The following is a 22,791-nucleotide window of genomic DNA, read 5'->3' as shown; positions in this document are numbered from 1 at the left end:
AAATAAGGTGATGATATTGAAGGATACGTACATAAGGTAATGTGTATAACAACATGCCCTGCACGTCATATGGGAAAAAAGATGTGGTGTCATATCTATATTGGGTATTATGTACGTCTTCTACTGTCCTGCTGTATGATGTTTGTTTCTAGGCTCAGCTGATGAACCAAAAGCAAGCCTATGTCTGTGTGGTCGTTCTGAATCCAAATCTGAATTATCAAAGCCAAGGCTAAGGCCCGGGGACGTTTATCACCGGCGCTGTGATCCTTGCCACGTCTCATGCCCCCGCATCATGTGAGGCCCCTGGGGCCCGACAATGCGTCTGGTATTCAGTGTTGGAGATAACACGGTAGTTATACCGGGCAGGTCTCGGTGCGCTTCGTCACGTGTGAGCCATGTCTCTTCTGAGAGAGACATGGAGAGCGATCCGGTAAATAGCTTTGAATAAAAGGAGAGTTCTAAAAATACCAAACAGTCATCTTCTTTCACGATCACAGCTACAGAAGCTATTCGATTTAAATGCGACATGCAAATACCAGTGTTCCAAGTTGAATTTAGCTAATCGTGTTGCGTTGTGAAGTTATGTCCAGCCAACCAGAGCAGTTCTGCTGGCAGTTTGGCAGAGACGCTGGGCCCTAGCCCAGTGTCACCTCCTGAATTGGCCGATGTCATAATGTTTCCTCACATCCATCCCGTGCCCGTATTTCTGCATGGACAACAGCACCTCTCCGAAGGCCTTCGCTTCAAAGCAGAAACCTTGTATGTTTCCCCATATGTCTGTGGTTCAACAAACGCATGAAACATGAGTATGAGCGTGTATTAATGGACACATAACTGTGTGGGGATCAATTAAGATTAGCTCGCTTTTTAAAAGCGTGAGTATTTCAAGGACTCGGAGCGGAAGTGGTGCGCACCGTGTGAACTGTGAGCGCGATATATCACAAGCCGACAGTGTTGCAGGGATTCGATAACAGAAAGAAGATCCTGTGAGAGTATTATCGGTGTTGCTGTAAAGGAGAAGCGATAAAAGGAGAGGAAAATTAGGAGAGAGGGAAGAGATAAGAGGAGAGAAAAGAGAAGAAAGGAGAAGAGGTCAGGGGGAGAACGGAAAAGTCGCGAAAAGAGAAGGAAACAGGAGAAAATACGGGAGTGAAGGACTGGGTAAATATGAGAAGAAAGAGGAAAGAGAAGAGAGGCAAGAAGGGAGGAGTGAATAAACAAGGAGAAGAGGAGAGAAGACAGCATGAGATAATGGAAGAGAGGTGAAGGTGTGGGGGTATAGGACAGAGGTACGAGAACAGAGCACATCACACTTGCACATCTGAAATGCTCCAACCTGCCCCTCTAATGCCTTTTGATTATTCCTTAAGAGCAACGCGGAAGACTTCCTCACTACCGCCAACCTCTCCTCTGCCTCCTCCTCATCTCTCCTTCTCTGCCTCCTCACTCCCTCTTCTTCCACTCCCACCTTCTCACCCATCCCCATCTTCTCCCACGTCTACCTCATCCCCCCCTCTTCCTAACCCAACCACTCATCCTCCTCCTCTACCTCAACCGTCCTCTTTATCCCCTCCTCTTCCTCACCCGTTCTCTTCTTCCTCCTCACAACCACCTCTTCCTCCTTCTGCTGTTCACCCCCTCCGATGTCTCCAGCTCATCCACTCTCCCCCCCCCCCCCCCCCCCCCCCCTTATTTTCCTCAACCTCGTCCCTCTTCTATCGCCTCCTCAACCCCCTCTTGCTCATCTCCCCCCTCCCCGCTCTCGCTCATCCCTGCCTTATTCTCAACCACCTCCTCATCCTCCTCCTCTACCTCACCCCCTCCTTTTCCTCTTCCTCCTCCCCCTCCTGTTTCTGTATAGATTACCACACGCTGTAAACGTGGGTCCTGGAAGACAACCTTATTATTGAAGACGCGCTCGGTGAACGAGACCAATCGCAGGTTAATGGGATCCAAACATTGCAAAACCGCTCTATTTAAATCAAAACCTCATTACTTTGAAACATTCAGGCTAAATTTTCGATATTTCCGCAATCCAAGTTCCCAGATGTTGGGGATAAGGCCACAGTGTTTGAGACAGTGCCACGAGGAACAGCAAAGGACCCAGCAGAATCTCTAGGAGGGGGAGGCAATCCTTTGCAGAGGCAAAGTTCTTGCAGAATTTTGCTATCAGTGTGGAAATAACCCAATTTTAGACTTTGGAAGCAGAGTTAGGTTATCAATTGGACATTATCAGGTTTGAAAAAAATTCAAATGTGAAGCTGAGATAAACCGTTCATTATCAACTGGTATTTATCAGAGTTAAATTGTTAATTGAAAAGTCAGGAATAAATTGAGCAACAAATTGGAATAACAGGTGAATATAATGACCTTCACCTTTGATCCACTCATACACACAGGATCACAGCCAAATAAGGTTTTCTGTCAAGCAAGTATGTCATTCGTAACTTGAACCTTATGCATGCTAGACAATCTCCGAGGCCTTTTACTATGGGAATAACCAAGAGACAAATATTGTTTTCATCAATGTCTTTCTTTCTAAATGATTGTTAATGTGTACCACAGTCATTCTGCTGGTCCTTGTTATAATGTTATATCCTTGATATATTTATATTTTTATTGAAATATAACATTCAATGCCCTCATTTGTTTCAGTTTGTCGTTGTGGTATTGAAATTGGTATCAAGTTGCCCTTTACTGGGTTCTGCACACACAAAAAACACACATACACACACACATACACACACACAATAAGGAAACTCTTTTGCGATGCATGTGAAATTAAATCAAGGGCTTAGCTAAATCCTGTCCAAACACAGAGAAACCCAACAAGCATGACATCCTTGGCAATAATTATATTCCCCTCATCTACTCGTGTGATTGATTTATCAATGTCCATATTTCCACATTCTGGGGTAATTCAGTTCTTAACCAAAACAATAACAAACAACAACTTTACCATCCATTACATGGTGGACCAACACACCCAGAGGGAGTGGGATTACTGAGTGAATAAATAGAACCCTTAATACGCTCTTTGTGTCAATTTGGACACTTTCGAAATCCCTTTGTCCTACATGCTATGTGCACTCTCATTAGTATATATTATTCGCAGAGCAAGAACAACGTTCATGTTTCTCCCTGCTTTCTATGTCTATATGGAACAAACTTTTAGAAAGACTTGGACTGTGTGCAGAACTTTAAATATAAATATGGTTAAAAAATGCATGTTATAACACATGGATACGGATAGATATACACTGAAGACATCAACATTTTAATGCATTTTATCAAACTGTACTAGTTTTAAAAGAGTAACCCAAGTTCTACAATTTATAAAGGAATGCTTGTGAGATGTTAGAAATTTATAATTTGTGTTTCGTGTGTGTGGGTGTATGTGTAACTGTGTATGTGTTTGAAGGTAGGTAGTCTTTTATATAGTGACTCTAGGTCTAACGTTGTTGGTTTCAGTTACAATTGAGTGAATGCCGCATTTCACTTTCTTCCACGTCATATTTGGTACGACTGTTAATACAAATTGATGTTATGTAGGATGTGTCAGAGTAATTTGACTCACTGACAAACTTAACTAGCTGAAGAAAACTGCAAAAAAATTGTCTGTTAAGGATTCAAATCAACACTCCAGACTGGCCACCATAAGAATACACAAATTTGAATCTCTTCTCCAGTGACTCCAGCCGTTATGTTTTCTTTGGTAGAATATCTCCGTAACAAAACAGGGAATAAGGCGATGCTCCGCCCTTGCAGTTATTTGCTTCCGGCCCGGGCCATTTGTAGGCTCTGACCCCAGAAGCTCTAGCATAATCTATTAGGACTGCTTGATCCTATATCCGACCGCTGTTTTCTGCTATTACATACAGTCTTATCCCATATACAATCCAAATATTGAGTCCAGTAGCATATTACCACGTTTAACAGCTCTGCTGCTATGACCTAAGTTCTCCCTCACCAAAGCAATGACCTCTTGACACAAGGTCAGGTTGATATCGATTCAGGGACGAGATACAAGCCCAAAAAATCCATAGATGGTGTGGAATGATCATCTGTATATCTCTGTAACTGTACTGTAGGTATAAAAATAGAATGAACATCTTACGCAAGCTTTATCATTGGATTCCAAGATTAGCCTAGTAGTTATCTCTGGTTAGCTTATCCGTTAGCCAGCTCTGAACTTGAGACAGATCACAGCCTAGTTATACCTAAGAACCTATTACCTCATTTAGGAGCTACCTCACTTAGGAGTCAATTAAGCTAACTGCAAAATGTTGAGCTAGAAACCCTGACTCTTCAGTTCATTATATATATAGATACATACACGATATATGTATACATCTATATACACATACATATATAATGAGCATCTACTACATCTAGTGTAAAGTTCTTATATATTCACAAATATATACAGTTCATCCAATGCAACCTAATTGCCTGGAATTGTTCTAAGTAGGAACATTCCATTTGTTAAGGAGATGATTAAAGCCCTTTCCTTCTGTTAGAACCCACCAATGAGAACGAGTGATTCTTGATTAAAAAAAAAAAGAGAGGGAATGATTTTTTATTTCGAACAAACGACAAATCCGAACAATGGTACAGGTATTTCGTGTTTTTAAAACCTACCAATTAGAGACAATGATATTTGATAACAAACAAAGCAAATGTTTCATAATTTAAAAGAAACAGACCAACAGGAGCCAGCTTTCTTGATAAAAACAGAACGACCAATGAGAAGAAATGTTTCATGAATAAAAAGAAATCATCAATAAGAGTTTTTCGTGATTGAAGGGAGAAGATCCATGTGGGCTAAACACATGAAAGGAAAGACAATATTTCCATCTGAAATCCTCCGTTCCGCAGATTAAAGGATTCCAGAATATACCCCAACAGCCCAGGACAGAGCACACACAAACACTACACTACGCAGACATATAAGCACACAAAAACACACACACACACACACACACGCACGCACGCACAGACACACGCACACACGCACACACAACACAACACCACATACACACACACACACAGGTACGATTTCACACTACGCCCACAGACACACACCCACAGACAAACGTACACACATACTACTCCTCTGTTCAAGGTGGGAGGATAAAGTCAGTGATTCTCGAAGGTGACCTTGACAGCATGCTGGGTCATAAGGGATGTTAAAGCGGGGGGAGGTGAGAGGTGAAAACAGGGAGAATCAGGGAAGGGAAGAATTGGAGAAGGGGAGTGCTTTAAGGCAACGTGACGTTTCTTTGATGCATCCCACCAAAGAGCTGCGTGTCAGTCCGGATTTACCTTCCATCAGCCAGGCTGCAGAGGAAACAATCAGCCCTAATCTGGGGCTCTGACCTCATCTGACCCTGCCTCCTCCTCCTCCCCCTCCTCCCCCTCCTCCCCAGGCCCTCAGAGACTCTCCATTGGCCTCGCTCTCTTCAACACATCCCCCGACCCCCACCAGTAGCTCATTTGATCGGTTACTCCCTGGGCTCTCCTCATGTCTCTCCCACCTGGGAGTACATCATCCCCGTGTGTCGACTCGACCTCCGCAAGGACCTCTGAGAGGACATGAAAGCAACCGGAGAGAGGAGGAGGAGAGGAGGAGGAGGAGGGGTAGGAGCCGAGGGTCTATTTCGTCCCTGATCAACGTGGCAACATGAGGAGGGAATGAGAGGAATATGCATTTTGGAACAAGAGAGGAGGAAAGGAGAGTGAGGAGAACCAAGGAGGAGAGAGGGCCGGAGAAGGAAGGAGCAGAGAGCATAAGAAGAGAGAGGAGACACGAGAGGATCGGAGAGGAAAGGAGAGCAGGAGAAGAGAGAGGAAACGGGAGAGGAGAGCAGAAGAAGGGAGGAGAGGAAAGGAAGGAAGGGGAGAGCAGAAGAAGAGAGGGGAGAGCAGAAGAAGAGAGAGGAAATGCAAGAGGAGAGGAGAGCAGAAGAAGGGAGAGGAAATGCAAGAAGAGAGGAGAGGAAAGGAGAGCAGAAGAAGAGAAGAGCGGAGAGGAGGGCAGAAGAAGAGAGAGGAGAGGCGAGAGGACAGAAATGACAGTAGATTAGAGGTGGAGAGGAGCGATATGGAGAAGAAAAGAGAGGAGAAGAGAACCGAAGGAGGGGAGGAGTTAGGCAGACAGTAGAGCAAGGAGAAGAAGAGAGACTATCGACATCCATCATGCGCTACCCGCCGGGTGGTATAAATATCAGGGTGTTGTCCGGAGTGATCATGGATCCGACGTCTCCGCCGCGCTACTTTATTTATTAAGAGTGCTCACGGATCAATAGGCCCTGGTGACAGGATAATCTGCCGCTGGTGAAGCAGTAACATGAGCTATCGCTACGCTCATCTGATATGACACCCACACAACGCCATGGAAACAGGCCAGGGGAGGGGTGAGGGAGAGGTTGAAAAGAGGTAGGTTCAAAGAGAGAGAGAGAGAGAGAGAGAGAGAGAGAGAGAGAGAGAGAGAGAGAGAGAGAGAGAGAGAGAGAGAGAGAGAGAGAGAGAGAGAGAGAGAGAGAGAGAGAGAGAGAGAGAGAGAGAGAGAGAGAGAGAGATGCATCTGTACCGAACAAACATGGGATCAATAGAGTTGAGTGGTGAGCTCGATTGATTTGATCGTAGCAAGGTTTTAAAAATGACTTCCCTCCAAGACATAAAAGCAGCTAGGGGTCCGCTAGGCCTCATCTGTGAAGCGCAACCGAGGAGAAGACACACCTCCTCCACCGCCAGCTCTCCCTCCGCTCCTCTCCCATCCACCTGCCCCACCTCATCGGCAGGTTCTAAAGGCTGGGGATGTCCGTTCCCTCCTTCCACGACTCGTCAGGAGGTTCTAGAGACTGGGCCTGTTCGTTCCTTCCTCCCCCACATGATGAGGAGGTTCTAGAGACTGGGCCTGTTCGTTCCCTCCTCCCCCACACGATGAGGAGGTTCTAGAGACTGGGCCTGTTCGTTCCTTCCCCCCCCACACTATGAGGAGGTTCTAGAGACTGGGCCTGTTCGTTCCCTCCTCCCCCACACGATGATGAGGTTCTAGAGACTGGGCTTGTTTGTTCCTTCCTCCCCCACACGATGAGGAGGTTCTAGAGACTGGGCCTGTTCGTTCCCTCCTCCCCCACACGATGAGGAGGTTCTAGAGACTGGGCCTGTTCGTTCCCTCCTCCCCCACACGATGAGGAGGTTCTAGAGACTGGGCCTGTTCGTTCCTTCCCCCCCCACACTATGAGGAGGTTCTAGAGACTGGGCCTGTTCGTTCCCTCCTCCCCCACACGATGAGGAGGTTCTAGAGACTGGGGTTTTCCGTTCCGTCTGATGCTGTGCTCCATCAACGCATCGTGTTTCCAGCGGCGCTCCGGAGACGACGGGAAACAACCCAGACAGCAGGAGCTCCACTATTATTATTACACACACTCATACGCATGCACGCACCCACATCGCACACGCAGCTACCCCCACAAACGCACACACACACACACACAAGCACTAACACCCAGACACGGACACACATCCAGTATTGGCAGAACACTCGTTAAACGGAAGGCGGAAATGTCATTTCCGTATCGATGGTCTGCTGTGTCCATGGGCCGACTTTAAACCAAAACACAAAGCCGGGATGTGGAATGATTTTTTTGGATTCACGATTGATCGAACTCCATCGCTCAATGAACAGGTTGTGCAAGACATTTCCAATTATTTCATTTACTTTATTCACTATAATGTAGGCTACTTTGAAAGACTGGAAAAGAGATAGATATAGATAGTTATAGAGTGAGAAAGATTGAGAGAGAGCGAGAGAGAGGAAGGGGGAGGGAGACAAGAGAAAGCAAGAGGGATAGCAAGAGAGAGAGAGAGAGAGAGAGAGAGAGAGAGAGAGAGAGAGAGAGAGAGAGAGAGAGAGAGAGAGAGAGAGAGAGAGAGAGAGAGAGAGAGAGAGAGAGAGAGAGAGAGAGAGAGAGAGAGAGAGAGAGAGAGAGAGAGAGAGGATAGATGAAGGAGTGACAGAGCCAGAGAAAGTGAGAGAATGCTGGACAGAGGACAAGAACATTATTTCTCACGTACTAATGAGAAATGAGGGTAGAGGAAACTCACATTACTTACTGCCTTGGCTCAGGGGAGTGTCGTTGTGTGTATGTGTGTGAGAGTTGGTGTGTGCGTGCATGTGTGTGTGCTGAGGTGGAGGGTATTTGTAAGTGCTGAGGTGGGTGTGTGAGCGTTGTGTGAGTATATTTGTGTGTAAGGAGTTTGTTTGTACATGTGTGCTGTGTGTGCGTGTGTATGTGTGCAAGTGTGCGTGCGTGTGTGTGTGCGGTGCCTGTGTGTGCGTTCATGCATGTGTGTGTGTTTCAGTCAAGGTCAGGTAGGTAGCGATAGTAGACCCTCAGGTTGGACCAGTGCCAGCAGCTCACTATGCGGCCTCCATTTTGTTTGACTTTGGAAGAATATCTGATTTACGGCTGAGAGAGACGACATCCAACAGCCTCACTCTTCTCCCTCGCCTCACCCCTACCTCCCCTGTCTCCCCCCGCAGGGAATGACAGAGCCAGCAACCCAGGAGGGACGTACAGGAGCCCCTGGGGCCCATTCAGCCCCGACACTGGAAAACCCTTTAACAGACACACACATACAAATACACGCACACTAGGCATTAGGCACACTACACCAAATACACTGTGACGACCCACACACACACACACACACATTGTATAAAATAATTCTATAATATCCATGGTAACAGAAGGATGGAATCATAGACGGAAAAGATCAAGCTGATGATGTCACCTTTGTCTGGCCCAGTTGGGGATGTCACTATTTTTGTGAGCAACATGTATCCATGTTTGAGTAGGAACTAAAAGCTGCACCACTGTCCAGCGCACAAGCACACACACACACACACACACACACACACACACACACACACACACACACACACACACACACACACACACAGGCTGAATGAATTCTTTGAGGCTAATTTGAGTGGTCATGTCTCCTTCCCAGAGAAACTGAAAGCTTGAGGTCAGAGGTCAACCAGTGATTCCACAGGGGTCATAACACACTGATCTGCTGTTGTTGGCTCATTAAATATGAAACACACTACTGCCACACACACGCACACACACAGACACACACACACACACACACACACACACACACACACACACACACACACACACACACACACACACACACACACACACACACACACACACACACACACAACTCACTGTTCGGATGTCAGTCACTCCGTCTGTCTGTATCACTCTGTGTCCGTCTGCCTGTCTCATCACTTGTCTTACTGCCTGTCTCTCTTCCTGGTAGTCTGTATGTCCGTGTATCCATCCTGTCTGTCAATGTGTTTCCATGCGTATCTCTTTCATGTGAGAATGTTAGTCTGGCCTTGGTCTACAAGCCTCATGCTTCATTATTCACCAGGGTTAGGCTTCTTACTGCGTGTGATAAAACATTTACTTCCACCTCTACCCCTGATTTCCCCCAGAACCACCACACTGGTCCTCCCGTCACTCCGTCCTCGCCGCTCTGCGTCTCACAGACATAGGCTTTTAATGGTGTAATTATTGAAAGGAGAATTTGGATTAGTCTTCAACTCTTTGAGAAAGGAAGAAGAGCAAGTGGGCTGGTGCAGTCTCGTTTAGAAATAAGTATTTTTACGTGGTGCAGTAGCTATCATTTACACGGATTAGGATCATCAAAAGAACCATCTATTAAATATGATGACCGCTTAATGATCACCAAAAATATGCGAATTACCAAACCATATATTTAAAATCATTACAATATGATAGATGTTCATGATCAATAATCATGAACATCTGATAAATCCCAAGTTCACCTAAAACCTAAAAATATATATGTACACATAGATATACACATATATACACACACAGAAACATATCTATATATATATATATATATATTCAACCATAGCCTTAATCTATCTACCTGTATTCACCTATATATAAATGCATATACAGCCCAGTCTGCACTCTTGCAGACATGAAAAGTATTTGGCATGAAATTGGATTATTTTGGGATTAAGAGTTGATTTATTATGGAGTTTGAAGGTTTTAAACCCCTTCCTGACATGGTGGGGTCGATGAACATGTGTGTACATGTTTGTGTGCATCTGTGCATGCACCAGATGTGTCAGAGGAGGATCGTGTATATGTGTGTGTATAATTTGTGTGTGGGTGTGTGTGTTTGTACGTGTGTGTATGTGTGTGTGCATGAGTGTGTGTGTGTGTGTGTGTGTGTGTGTGTGTGTGTGTGTGTGTGTGTGTGTGTGTGTGTGTGTGTGTGTGTGCGTATGTTGTTAAACAATATAAGTTATTCATGGGATGGGAGGTAAATATAGATACATGTTGTTCTCAGCTCTATTGCTGCTACACTATCAAACACATACCCATGCACAACAACACACACACACAAAATATAGACGTCATTTTTCACTCCCCACCCCCCACTCCCCCCCCCTCAAACGTTGATCATGTGAGCTTAGGGTAGATAAAATAAACTTGAATATTAATAATTCAAACTGTCAGCATATAGCATTGTGTGTTGAGCAGCACTAGCTGCCCCGGTCCAGTACATCCCGACATACGAGAGTCTCCTTAATGTAACCGTTTAAAGTACGGCGAACCAACGAGAAGCCACACAGACTCTTAAGAACATGCAGGCCTCCCCGGGCCGGCCATCTCTCTTTATAAGATTCAGCCTGAGTAACATCAGGCCCTTCATGAGAGAGAGAGAGAGAGAGAGAGAGAGAGAGAGAGAGAGAGAGAGAGAGAGAGAGAGAGAGAGAGAGAGAGAGAGAGAGAGAGAGAGAGAGAGAGAGAGAGAGAGAGAGAGAGAGAGAGAGAGAGAGAGAGAGAGAGAGAGAGAGAGAGAGAGAGAGAGAGAGAGAGAGAGAGAGAGAGAGAGAGAGAGAGAGAGAGAGAGAGAGAGAGAGGTGAAATTAAATAGAGAGTGTTTTTCAATTCTCTGGCTCGATGGCGATTGAAGTGTTGGATTTCATGGAAAATACAGCAAGAAACAAGCTTCAGAGGAAATTGTGGATTGTGAATGTGTGCCTCAGTGTGTGTGCATGTTTGTGTGTCAGAGATGTATGTGGATGTGTGTCAGAGGAGGTACAGTGTATGTGGGTGTCATAGAGGAGGGTGTATAGTGTGTGCGTGTGTGTTTATGTGCATGTGCTTGCTTATGTGTGTGTGTGCGTATAGAATGTATGTGTGTCAGAGGAGGATGCGTGTATGTGTGTGTGTTTATAATTTGTGTGTGGGTGTGTGTGTTTGTACGTGTGTGTGTGTGTGTGTGTGTGTGTGTGTGTGTGTGTGTGTGTGTGTGTGTGTGTGTGTGTCAGAGAGGAGAGTGTAAAGTGTGTGTGGGTGTGTGGGTCAGAGAGGAGGGTGTTTGTGTGTGTGTTTGTGTGTATGTGGGTGCCTGTGTGAGTGCATGTGTGTCAGAGGAGGGCCATGAGCGGTTCGGACAAATACAGGATTGTTCCCCTCGTAAAGACAACTAGAGAGATGGCTGGAATACACAATGACTTACACCCACTTATTGACCCCACCCAAACTCTGTTTCTGCTTTGACTCTCGCACGCACGCACACACGTGCACGCACGCACGCACGCACACACGCACACACACACACACATCACACCCATGTCTTCCTCAAAACCCCCTAACACACCCCCCCGACAACACACACATTAAAATGCTCATCAAGTTCATAAAGACGTGTATTTCTACACGTGTGCCAAACCTACACATCGAAGAAGAGCCCAAGCCCCTAAACTATCAACACACACACACGCTATACACCGTAACACACCCAAGGACACCACACACACAAACACGCTATACTCCCTACACACACACAACACACACACACGTTATACTTCCCAGTCCCACACACCAACACACACACAGCCGCTGTATTCCCCCACACACCAACACACACTTCAATCACAGACAATATGCAGCTTAAGCCTCTTCCCTCCATTCATCCCCCTTTTAAACCCTCAATAGGGGTATTACACCACAGCATAATACATTCAACACACACGCACGCACATTACACACATACACACAAACTCCTTGGCAGGGAAGAGTGCATTGTGTGAACCAACAGACCTCTGAATGACACTCCTAATTTATATTTAATGAGTAGACCGAGGAAGCTGTGGTCTCGTACCATCAACAGGGGGACCTCGTGTCACTCTATTCAGAGGAATACACTCCGGCTAGGTCACACGCTACACACACACTGATAACACTCTTTTTCTTTAGCCCAACATCTCTCCTCCTAATCTCTCTCCTCACCTCCCTCTCTCTTGCCTCAGCCCTCCACCCTGTCCTGACCAAGCTTCCCCCTCCCCTCATCACTCCACCTCAAATGCTTTCTGTCGCCCCCTATAGGTGAGATCAGCTACCACTGTCACCTCCGTGTAACAGCGTTTCCACGTGTCCCTCCCTGTGTTGTGTGAGTGTTTAATGTTTCATAAAAGCACTTCCACGGCAAATCAAATTATCACACAAATTATCCAACTAATGCAAGATATGATAATTTAAGGCTGATTAAAGATTTGTTTAATCTGCGGGGGTTGGGAGGTAAACATGAGAGTACAAGATAGAATCTGTGAGGGAGATAGGTAAAAGTTCCTCGAATGACACAGTGGCCTTATGGTATTCTGACCAAATCCTGTGTGATGTTCCCGGCAGTGAGCCTCTAGAGAGACTTACTGGAATCCCTTCTTCCAAGAGGATTTAATCTCGGGGGGCGGATTGGCTGCAGTCTTGATTCCTCACTAAGTCATACCCTCAACGCCTCAAGAGGAATTAGACGTTATTACGCCTGACTATCTGCTGGGGGGGTGGTGCCCTCCAACCGGCTAATGAAGGCAAGATCTCTGCTGGATCTGGGGTAACGAACAGAGATGGAAACCTCGAGATACACAGATACACCTCCTTCTCTCGTCCCCCTGGCACTGCTGTATCTGTATCAGTTGCTTCTCTCTGTCACTCTTCTGTCCTATCACGCTATTCTCTCCCTCACTCTGTCCCACTCATTCAAACCCTTCACAGATTACTCACTTCTATTAAATTCAATTCAAAGGGCTGCATAGGTTTGGGACACGTGTATTTACATTGACTGTAAAATTATCCCAAAAATGAATATGATACATATATATATTCATATATAATAAATGAAACAGTGAACGATAAAATGCTAAATTGATTCCTTCCCTCTGCCTACTACTTTATTCTCTTTTCTCTCACTATCCCTTTCCATCACTCTATCACTCCTCCCCTATCAATCTCTTCCCCCCCCCCCCCCCCCCCCCCCCCCCCATCAGTATCTCCTCTCAAGTTCCCCATTGTTCCCTCTCTACATCTCTTTCCTCTCTATCACACTCTCTAAATCCTCTTTTCAACTCTATGCTCTGCGTTATGGTTCTGGGTCCAGTTGCACCAGCAGAACGTAAGGTCCCACTTAGGCTACGTTGAACGTAAATCACCCAAACGTTCGACTTTACACTCTACTAAAAAAATAGCAGTTGCACCAAGCAGATAGTTTCAACGTAACACTAAGTTATAACTTATCTTTTACACCTCCCCTCTAGCTGGTGTAAGTTCCATACTAACGATAAAGAACCGTTAGAAGAAAAAAACGTAAAAAGATTTCAACACTAACGCAGGGTAAAGATGGCTATTCGTTTTGAGCAATGGGAAGAGGAGTTTCAATGCGATTTGCGCCGGGAACGGATTGTCCGTGATCGTATCGATCCATTTCTTTATTATGATGATGTTGAATTATATGCGCGATTTCGGTTTTGCCGGGCGGAATATTATATTTATTTATTTATTATAAAATCCGCCATCAAATAGCTTAACCACACGCCTATACCGTCCAAGCTAAGAGAATAAATGACTGAAACTGTTTTGTTTGCCCTCTCATTTGGGTGCTAACGCGTCTTCACTCGGGTAAGGTGGAAACTTGCCGGTATTTCCTGTTTACATTGTTATCTGTCAATGATTGGCTTGAAATTATCTAAACGTCATTAAAAGCGACACTGGTACACTTTATGCACTACTAGTAACGTTACAACTTAAGTTATGGTGGTGCAACCAAAATTTAGAACACCTTTAGTTTGGCATTAGCTACGTCGAGCGTAGGGTTAAGGCAGACTTTACACCCGAACTTATGATCGGCTTTACGTTCTGCTGGTGCAACCGACTGCAGGTGTGCCTGAATGTGTGCGTGTGTGGGTGCGTGCGTGCCCGTGTTATGATATACATCAGTAGGAACTTGGGAGCTAGCAAAAGCTCCATTTTAGGCCTTAACGCCCAGAGCAGACCTGAGATGTCCTTGTGGACAAGGCAGAGCTGATGTGGTTAAGTTGTCGTCATCTATTTATTTATTCTCCTCCTTCTTCTAGAGCGGAGCCCAGCGACTCGGAGACAGCAGATAGGCCAGAGATCGATGGAAAGAGAATTCTGCCCTGGCTCCTGACATGCACTCCATCCCTAGATTCAGAACCCTCTCAGCTTACATACCTCGCTCCCAGAGAGATGGACGGATACAGAAATAGAGAGGGGGGGAGAGGAGGAGAAAGGGATGGAGGGAGGGAGGAAGGAAGGGGAGAGATAGAGGGGGATTGAAAGCAAGAGGAGAGAGAGGCGAATCAGAGCAGAGAAAAAGAGAGCAAGAAAGAAAAAAAGACGGAGATGGAGGGATGGAGAGCGAGGGACCAAAGGGAGAAAGAGGATATGGTTGTGTTCGAATTAAGAGGAAACCGGATGCCAGCAGCCATCTCCCAGTACACAGGTTGTGTTGAATAATACAGCGAGTAGCGGCAAAGCCCCGCGTGTTGGAGCAGCCCTGTAAACAAACACAGAGCACCGGGGAACATGGCGTCCGGTTTCTTGAACCAGTTCCCCACCGCGACTACTGCACGGCCGCCAATGGACACGTTGCTCTGTGCAGGAAGGGTGTCATGGGCAGGACCGGCGGCACCACAAGTAGTCAGCTGCTCGGATTGGACAGGCCCCATAACGGTCTGTGCGTTGATCTTTGCCCTATTCATCTGGCGAATTAGAAGCAGGACTGGAGCAGAGGGGGGGGGGGGGGGGGGCGATGGGAGTGTTCCCTGGTGAAAACACGTCATTTCTGATCACAGTCATCCACAATAAACCCCCTCCCAACCAGATACACGCCCACACACTCAGGCACACGCACGCAAACAAACACATCCCCTTGGCCAGGACAGAAGCCGGGGTGGAGGGAAAGACTTATCCCTCGGCTGGATGGGATGACCTGGGCCACAAACTAACCACCAGACGCCTGCCTGTGGTCGGGTACTAACCCCATGTCACAAACATCACCACCACCACGATCATCATTGTCACCATCATCACCACCACCATCATCATCATCATCACCACCATTATCATCATCACCATTGCACCACCATCATCATCATCATCATCCCCATCATCTTCATTGGTGTTATTAAGAGGAATGGATCACACCAAACTGGTTTCAAATGATCCTGTGCTGCTTTGCAAATTTGCACACGCACATACTGATACACATATAGACACGCATACTGACTTACTGAAGCTTGCAGACAAACATGTATACATGTACACACACACATATTTCATCATGTGGTTATGCTTGTGGTGCAGTTCTAGATTTTATCTCGGAAAGCCAATGACCTTTCCCACAACGATGCTCCCAAACAGGGCCAACGCCTGTTTGGTGTTTATGTTCATAAAAGGAAGATAATATTCATGTCAAAATAAACCATTTTATTTGTTATGCTTTTATTTCAATTCAGAAATAAAAGGCTGGGTTTCCTTTCAATGGGTATGCCACCTATGGCTTTATACTGGTTCGTTAAGAAGCGGGCTTAATCCGGCTTCGACACAACAGACTTTAAATGGGCTTAGTGCCACAAAGACACAGACGTCGTCACGTTCCAGACTTATACCCCTAAGTACTCCCTGCAAAGAGCTATTAAATGACCATGAAAAGAGAAGCACAACCTGCTTATCTCAATAAATTAAATCCTCCAAGACCAAAACAAGAGATCAGGTCAGGTATGTCTAAAAATCCTACAATGCCGCTAATTAAAAACTGAATCCAGAATACATACATATACGAACGCTGATTGGACTACTTGAAAACAACTTGAGTTGAATCAAAGACTCAATGCTGAATCTAAACAAGCATCTGGTTAATTATTAACAGAGACAGCGGGTTTCTATTTATTGCGATTTGCAATTCATGAGTTATCAAGGTCTGCGTGAATCTGTGGAATACCAAATGAAGCCGGGGAGCGATAATATGATACATGAAGAAAAGCCCTCAGTACCTTATTGATTAAGTTCTTTCATTAGATTCAGCACAGCACCGTATATTTCTAAGCACAAAGAGGTAATTATTTGGACATGACATGAAAAGATAATCTATTCCCTTCCGATGGAGAGGTCATCAGTTCATAACCACTTGTCAAGACCTCTGCGCTTGCTCTCCAAATACTCCTGTCAATAAGACCCGGCGTCCGAAGAGGTGATTCAGCACTACTTTATATAGAACAAAGGAATAAATAGTTAAGTATGATGCAAACTGAATGATAATGGAGTTGTTTAGAGCTCTACGTCATCCTTTGATCGGCTGGGAGAAATCCCTTTAATCACCTTCTTCTTATAAATGCCCTGACTCCTTAATGCTCCTCCATATACTGCTCATTTAACATGCACGATTGCGCACATAACAAAATAAACTTTATATCATGAATATTTTTCATCTCCACAAACTAGCAGTGACATGGTGGTGGTGGTGGTGGTGGTGGAGGGAGGTGTTGGTGGGGAAGACAACACATAGTACAGGTGTACCAATCGTCACAGGTCTTACCTGGATGATTGACATGCGGTTGGCGGGCGTTTCCGTGGTGCTGGTGGCTGGGCCGGTGAAGCTGGTGTGACACCCCACGTGCCCCTGGGGTACACTGAGGTTGTTAGCGGTGGGCTTGAGGTACATGACCTCTGACCTGGGGGAGCTGAGTGGAAGGCGGGTCTGGTAGTCAAAGTACATGGGAGAAGTAGCGAGGGAGGGGCTGCTCACCACGTTCATCACGTTCATGGCGTCCCGCTCCTCCACCTCGCTCTGCACCAGCATGATGTCGTTCTTGTTGATCTTCTTCTTCTTGCCCTTCCCGAGCTGCGGGTGCGAGTACTCTGCGATGCGGCAATTGTACGTGCGTATCTCTTTGTTTTCCCGCTTGCACTTGATGGCGATGGTTACCATGGCAGCAAGCAGCATAATGGAGATTATGCTGAGCGTGACGATGAGCGGCAGCGACATGTCCCAGTTGCGGTTCTCCTCGTTGATCCTGGGTTCGCCTCCCGCCACCGGCCCGTTGTAGGCCTTGACGATGAGGCGCGCAGCGGCGGTCAGCGTGGGCTTGCCGTGGTCCATCACCCGGATGATCAGCTCCACCACGGGGTTCACGTCCTCCCAGAACGGGTGGGCGGTCCGCACTTCCCCCGTCACCGGGTCCATCTCAAACAGGTGGTCTTCGTTCCCGTCAGAGATCTCGTAGGTGAGCCGCCCGCTCTCGCCGTAGTCGTTGTCCACTGCCCTCACCGTGGTAACGATGTAGCCCACGCCCACGTTCCGTGGGACGTGGATCTCGGCAGTGTCGTTCTGCAGCAGCGGCAGGACGATGACCGGGATGTTGTCATTGACGTCGAGCACGGTGATGCGCACTGAGGTGTTGCTCTCAAGGTGGGGCGAACCGGCGTCCTTCGCCAACACTTTGAAGTCAAAGTATTTGATCTGCTCGTAGTTGAAGGAGCGCACCGCATAGATGGCACCATTGGCGGCGTTGACGTTGACATAGGTGTTGACGTCCCCGCCGCTGACGTTGGAATTGATAATGCTGTAGTACACCGTGCCGTTCTGGCCCAGGTCGGGGTCGTGAGCTAGAACCGAGCCTAGGTACTCCCCGGGGATGTTGTTCTCTGGGATCTGCAGCAGGTACACCACCTTGGTGAAGCGTGGAACGTTGTCGTTCTCGTCCAGAATCTTCACGGTGAAGGACTTGGTGGAGTTCAGGGGAGGGATGCCGTTGTCTTTGGCCACGATGGTGACGTTGTACTCGTCCTGGACCTCTCGGTCCAGCGGTCGGTCCGTCACCACCGTGTATAAATTGTCATAATTCTCCTCAAGTTTAAATGGGACGTTGCCCAGCACCCTGCACTGCAGCTGGCCGTTCCTGCCGGAGTCTTTGTCAGTGACGCGAACGAGAGCGATAACGGTGCCCGGGGGTCGCGCCTCACTGATCGCTCCCTGTCTTACAGACACGAAGCCTATATAAGGCCAGTTGTCATTCCGGTCCAGCACTTTCACAGTCACTTTACAATGACCGGGAATGGGGTTGGGTCCTAAATCCTTGGCCTGGATGTCAATCTCAATAATTGGGCTCTCTTCGTAGTCAATCTCCCCCTGGATCTTTATGATCCCCGTCCTAGAGTCTATGGAGAACAGCTCCCGGATCCTCTCTGGGGCATAGCCACTAAAAGAATACACAACCTGACCATTGTTGCCCTCGTCAGGATCAGTGGCGTTTAAATCAATAAGTACTTTACCAGGGGGGGAATTTTCTGGGATTTCCACGACATATGAAGGCTGGTCAAACACAGGACTGTTGTCGTTCGAATCAATAACTTTAACATTGATCTGCATCGTGCCTGACCGGGGGTACTCACCACCGTCCGTGGCTGATAGAATTAGCGTGTGATGGCTGCGCTCCTCTCTGTCCAAGGGCCGTTGAATAACTAATTCTGGAAATTTAGTGCCATCCCCTCGGGATTTAACCTCCAAGGAAAATAGATTGTAGTCGTCCCTGGTTATTTGATAGGTTTTAAGACCGTTTTCCCCTGCATCCGGGTCGTGCGCGTTGGTCAAAGGGAAGCGTGTGCCTGGGACTGCATTCTCTGAAATGTCAATATCAATCTGGTCGGAGGTAAAGGTTGGAGAATTGTCGTTTATGTCTTGGATGTCTATTTTGATCATGCAGATATCCTTGTCGTTGGCAAACACCTCCATGGAGAGCTGGCACTTTGGGTTCCTGCGACACAGTGTTTCTCTGTCGATGCGCTGTTTGGTGTAAAGAAGTCCGCTTTGGGGGTCAACGTCAATGAGATGCGGGGCAGAATTCTCCAGCACTCTGAAATTTGCTTTTTTCGCCTGCCCCTGGCCCGTCTGCTCCAGCCCAATTCTTGCATCTTTGGCAATGTTTCCGATCACCGTCCCTGGCCCTTGCTCCTCTGGGACAGAATAATTTAAGTTTTTCAGCGTCAGGGCTTGAGCCCATAACAGTAGGAAAAAGAAAATAGAAAGATACATCCCCCTCTTCCGCAAGAACGCTGATAACCTTTGTGTGTTTACTCCGACCTGTTGATGTGACGGGCCAAGGTATTATGTGTACTCAGCGCTAAACAACCACTTGTGTTCATTGTGTGTGGTCCCGGAGATCCACCTTTGATTGTCTTTTTCTCCCTCGCTCTCCGCTCTCTCCCGACGATCCTAATTGATATTCAGCTGAGTACCCGGACTCATTGGAGCAATAATGGCAGTCCGCTCTCCTCCAAACAGAATAGTCATTGTACTTGCGTTGCGTTATCACCTAAGAGTGAAGATAGAGAAAGTAGGTTAGCCATCGAGGTATTATATAAATCGCTTTTTTGTATATATAGGTTATTCATTCGAATCCAGCAAGCAGTGAAATTAAACGTCTTCTTTGCGTAAATCATCTTTACGGTAGATTCTTCACAATTTCACCTTGGCGAGAGAATCGCCGTAACCTTGATATACAGCAATAGAAAAGGGTTGATTTCTAAATACAATAATAAATAAAGAGATTTAGAATGAAAATATTTGTAAACGTAGGTTTGTTGGGAAGCTCGCACGCTAAATAAAACTATTATAGAAACTATAACATTCTTACATAAATTCCCCCCATAATGAATAGGTAGGCTACTACAATAATTGGAATAAAACAATTTGTCGTAATTGTGCGTAACTAAAGACTAATGGACCAAACTGAAATGTGTCATGCTTGAGCCTCTTACGCGCATTAACAAATCCGCATAATCCGCACATTAAGACGAAACCCTCCAAAACATCAAATTTCGGAGTCACCGGAGACACTGCCGCTTAAATCATATATAGTAGGCCTACTTCTCCAACATTGCTCTCCTCTCTCTGTCCCCTCTCTCAATCTATCTCACCCTTCTCCATCTCCGTCCGTCTCTCCCCGGCAGATTCAATACACCACCAAGTAGCTGTTGCGTCGGCTGGCTTGGGGGAGTGAGGCGTGTGCCCGTTGTTGAGGAAGGTTTCACACATCTAACTCAACGCAAATAACACGAGACCCCTAGAGAAACAGACACAGCCACCACTTACCTAACACTGGCACAATTCATCCTCCACAACAGTGACTAATATCCAGGGTAGAGTTAGAAAATCACCCAGCGCCCTATAGTCCCGGCACCCTCTGGACCAGCACTGTTCTCTTCCCCGAGCGCCCGGGAAGCCACAAGTCTTCCAACGCGCAGCGGCCGAGCGACGTCGGAAGAAGAAAAAAAAGTGGTCCAGAAAAGTCTGCCTGTAATGTCAATGAGTCCAGGCGCTCCGAGCCGACCCCCAAGCTGTCAGGATGTCTCGCCGGCTTTGGAGTCACGGAGACTCACTCTCTGTCTAAACTGTTTCTGAGACGGTGAACAATCCGGATGGACAATCTAGATCCGATGAGAACGTTAAAGCACAGCGAGAGAAGGGATGTGTGGGATACCCGGGTGTCGTGTCCTTGCCGTTGCCCGCTGCCCAGCTCAGGTCCACCTGAGCGACAGCAGCTTGGAGAGGAAAGGCGTGTTTTCAGTGACAACGTCCCGTCTAACCTCCTCAACCTTATCTTATGCTCGTCACCGAATCCGTTTTTCAATGACAGTGAAATAGAAAGTGATTTTGGTATTTTACGCACGTCCGCGTAGCGTCGCAACAACGAGCGCCTCCTCTCACTGACTGAACTGTGCATGCACCGCATGGTGCATTAAACATTGTCGCTGCGCTGCCACCAGCCAATCAGGTTGAAGAGGCGGGAAAGAGGGCGGGGTTTAAAAACGGCTCTCTGTATATAGAGTAGCTGATTGGTCGCTGGCGTTTTACCGGCGATGCATCTTTTCAAATCTCACGGAGCATTGTTGTGTTTCAACAGTCAACAGCTTTAACGTTCACAGCCTGGTGATGGAAAAAAAATATGAAAAACATGAACATAAAGTAGACTCTGTTTAGGATTCATAAGGCTGGCTATGTCATTTAATCGAATAGTTAATTTCAAATTACTTTCAATGCGCACTTGCACTCTCGATTTTAAATGAGAATCACTTGATAACAAGACAAGCTGTGAAGTGTGTGCCCAAGTCGTTGGGCCTAAATGCACGTATGCGTGTCAGCTTTTTTTCGGTTGTTGCCATAGTCTGTATTTATGTGACACGGTTGCATTCTGTGTGGATTCAACGTCAGTTTGTATTTGTCCTCTTGTTAATGGTGGCTGGTGAGACGTTTTGGAGGAGTGACAGACGACGGGGGGGGGGGGGGGGGGGGGGGGGGGGGCAGACGTCAAAGAAATATTGACGTCCGGATATCGATCTTCATTTTACTGGCCTAATTGGACAATGTGTCCCGTCTGTTTTCTGTTCATAAAGATATTGGCAATAGTATGACTATTGACTGTAGTTATGGTTAGCGATGGATAAAATGGTAGCCTATAGTAGAAAGTAGCAATCGGTCCGGCGGCAATAAGAACATAACGATAGCCTTTTTACATTGATCATTTAGTGGAGTTTTTATAGTTCATTAAGTCCTTATTACCGCTGTATGTTGGGACCCAGAGAGGTGGGGAAGCAGAAGGGTAAATTGGAGTCACTCTCACATCATTGCACTTAACACAACTTTCACCTCGGTTTTAGATGCATTGATAAATATATATATATATTAGAAACAGTAGGCCTACTATGATTATGCAAATATATAAAATAATAAAATAATATATATTAAAACCGGTGCTTGTTGTTTTATTTATGTAAATAATTAAGACTTCATAATATCATTGCGTGTATGTTCTTTTGTAGGGAGGACGTATCAAGAGACCTCAGTGGTGAGGATGATCTTCTTCACAGGAAGTCCTTGACCTTCTCTCTCACACTTCCTGTCTGACGCCGGGGACTGACAGCGCCGCGGCCGTCAGGGAAGATGACAGGCAGGGAGCTGGCGCGCCAGCCCGCAGGTTTGATGCCTGCATGTCCAGACACTAATCAGTAATGAATGCAAATGTCACATGTCACTGTCTAAGCCTCTTCACATCTGCACGCACTCAGACTGCACATCTGTGCATTTGTGTGTGTGTGTGTGTGTGTGTGTGTGTGTGTGTGTGTGTGTGTGTGTGTGTGTGTGTGTCGGTGTGTGTGTGTGTGTGTGTGTGTGGTGTGTGTGTGTGTACGTGCCTATGTCAGTGTGTATGTGTGTGTGTGTGTTTGTGAGTGTGCATTTATGAATGTGTGCATGTGTTTATAATATATATGTGTGCGCATGTGTGTGTCTGTTTGCGTGTGTGCATGCTTGTTTGTGTGACTGACTCTGTGTCTGTGTATCTATGTGTGTGTATGTGTCTATGTG

At 46.5% G+C, this 22,791-nt stretch overlaps 1 protein-coding gene across 3 annotated transcripts in view; it reads right to left on the bottom strand.

Moving 5' to 3' along the window:
* The window catches only part of pcdh17 (protocadherin 17), a 65,026-nt gene extending 43,891 nt beyond the window's left edge, over window positions 1-21,135 (bottom strand). For 2 of the 3 annotated variants that reach the window (XM_030377246.1, XM_030377247.1), the window contains exons 1-2: window positions 20,521-21,135; window positions 16,966-19,741 (exon numbers count right to left, since the gene is read on the bottom strand). In XM_030377246.1, coding sequence (XP_030233106.1) covers window positions 16,966-19,461 — 2,496 coding nt within the window. In that variant the 5' untranslated portion in view covers window positions 19,462-19,741; window positions 20,521-21,135. The remainder of the gene's footprint in view (window positions 1-16,965; window positions 19,742-20,520) is intronic. The other variant, XM_030377248.1, reaches the window with a different exon arrangement.
* Window positions 21,136-22,791: the final 1,656 nt, after the last annotated feature.

This window comes from Gadus morhua, chromosome 14, assembly GCF_902167405.1.
Source record: "Gadus morhua chromosome 14, gadMor3.0, whole genome shotgun sequence".
Classification (NCBI taxonomy): Eukaryota; Metazoa; Chordata; class Actinopteri; order Gadiformes; family Gadidae; genus Gadus; species Gadus morhua.
This window is presented reverse-complemented; position numbering and strand designations above follow the sequence as displayed.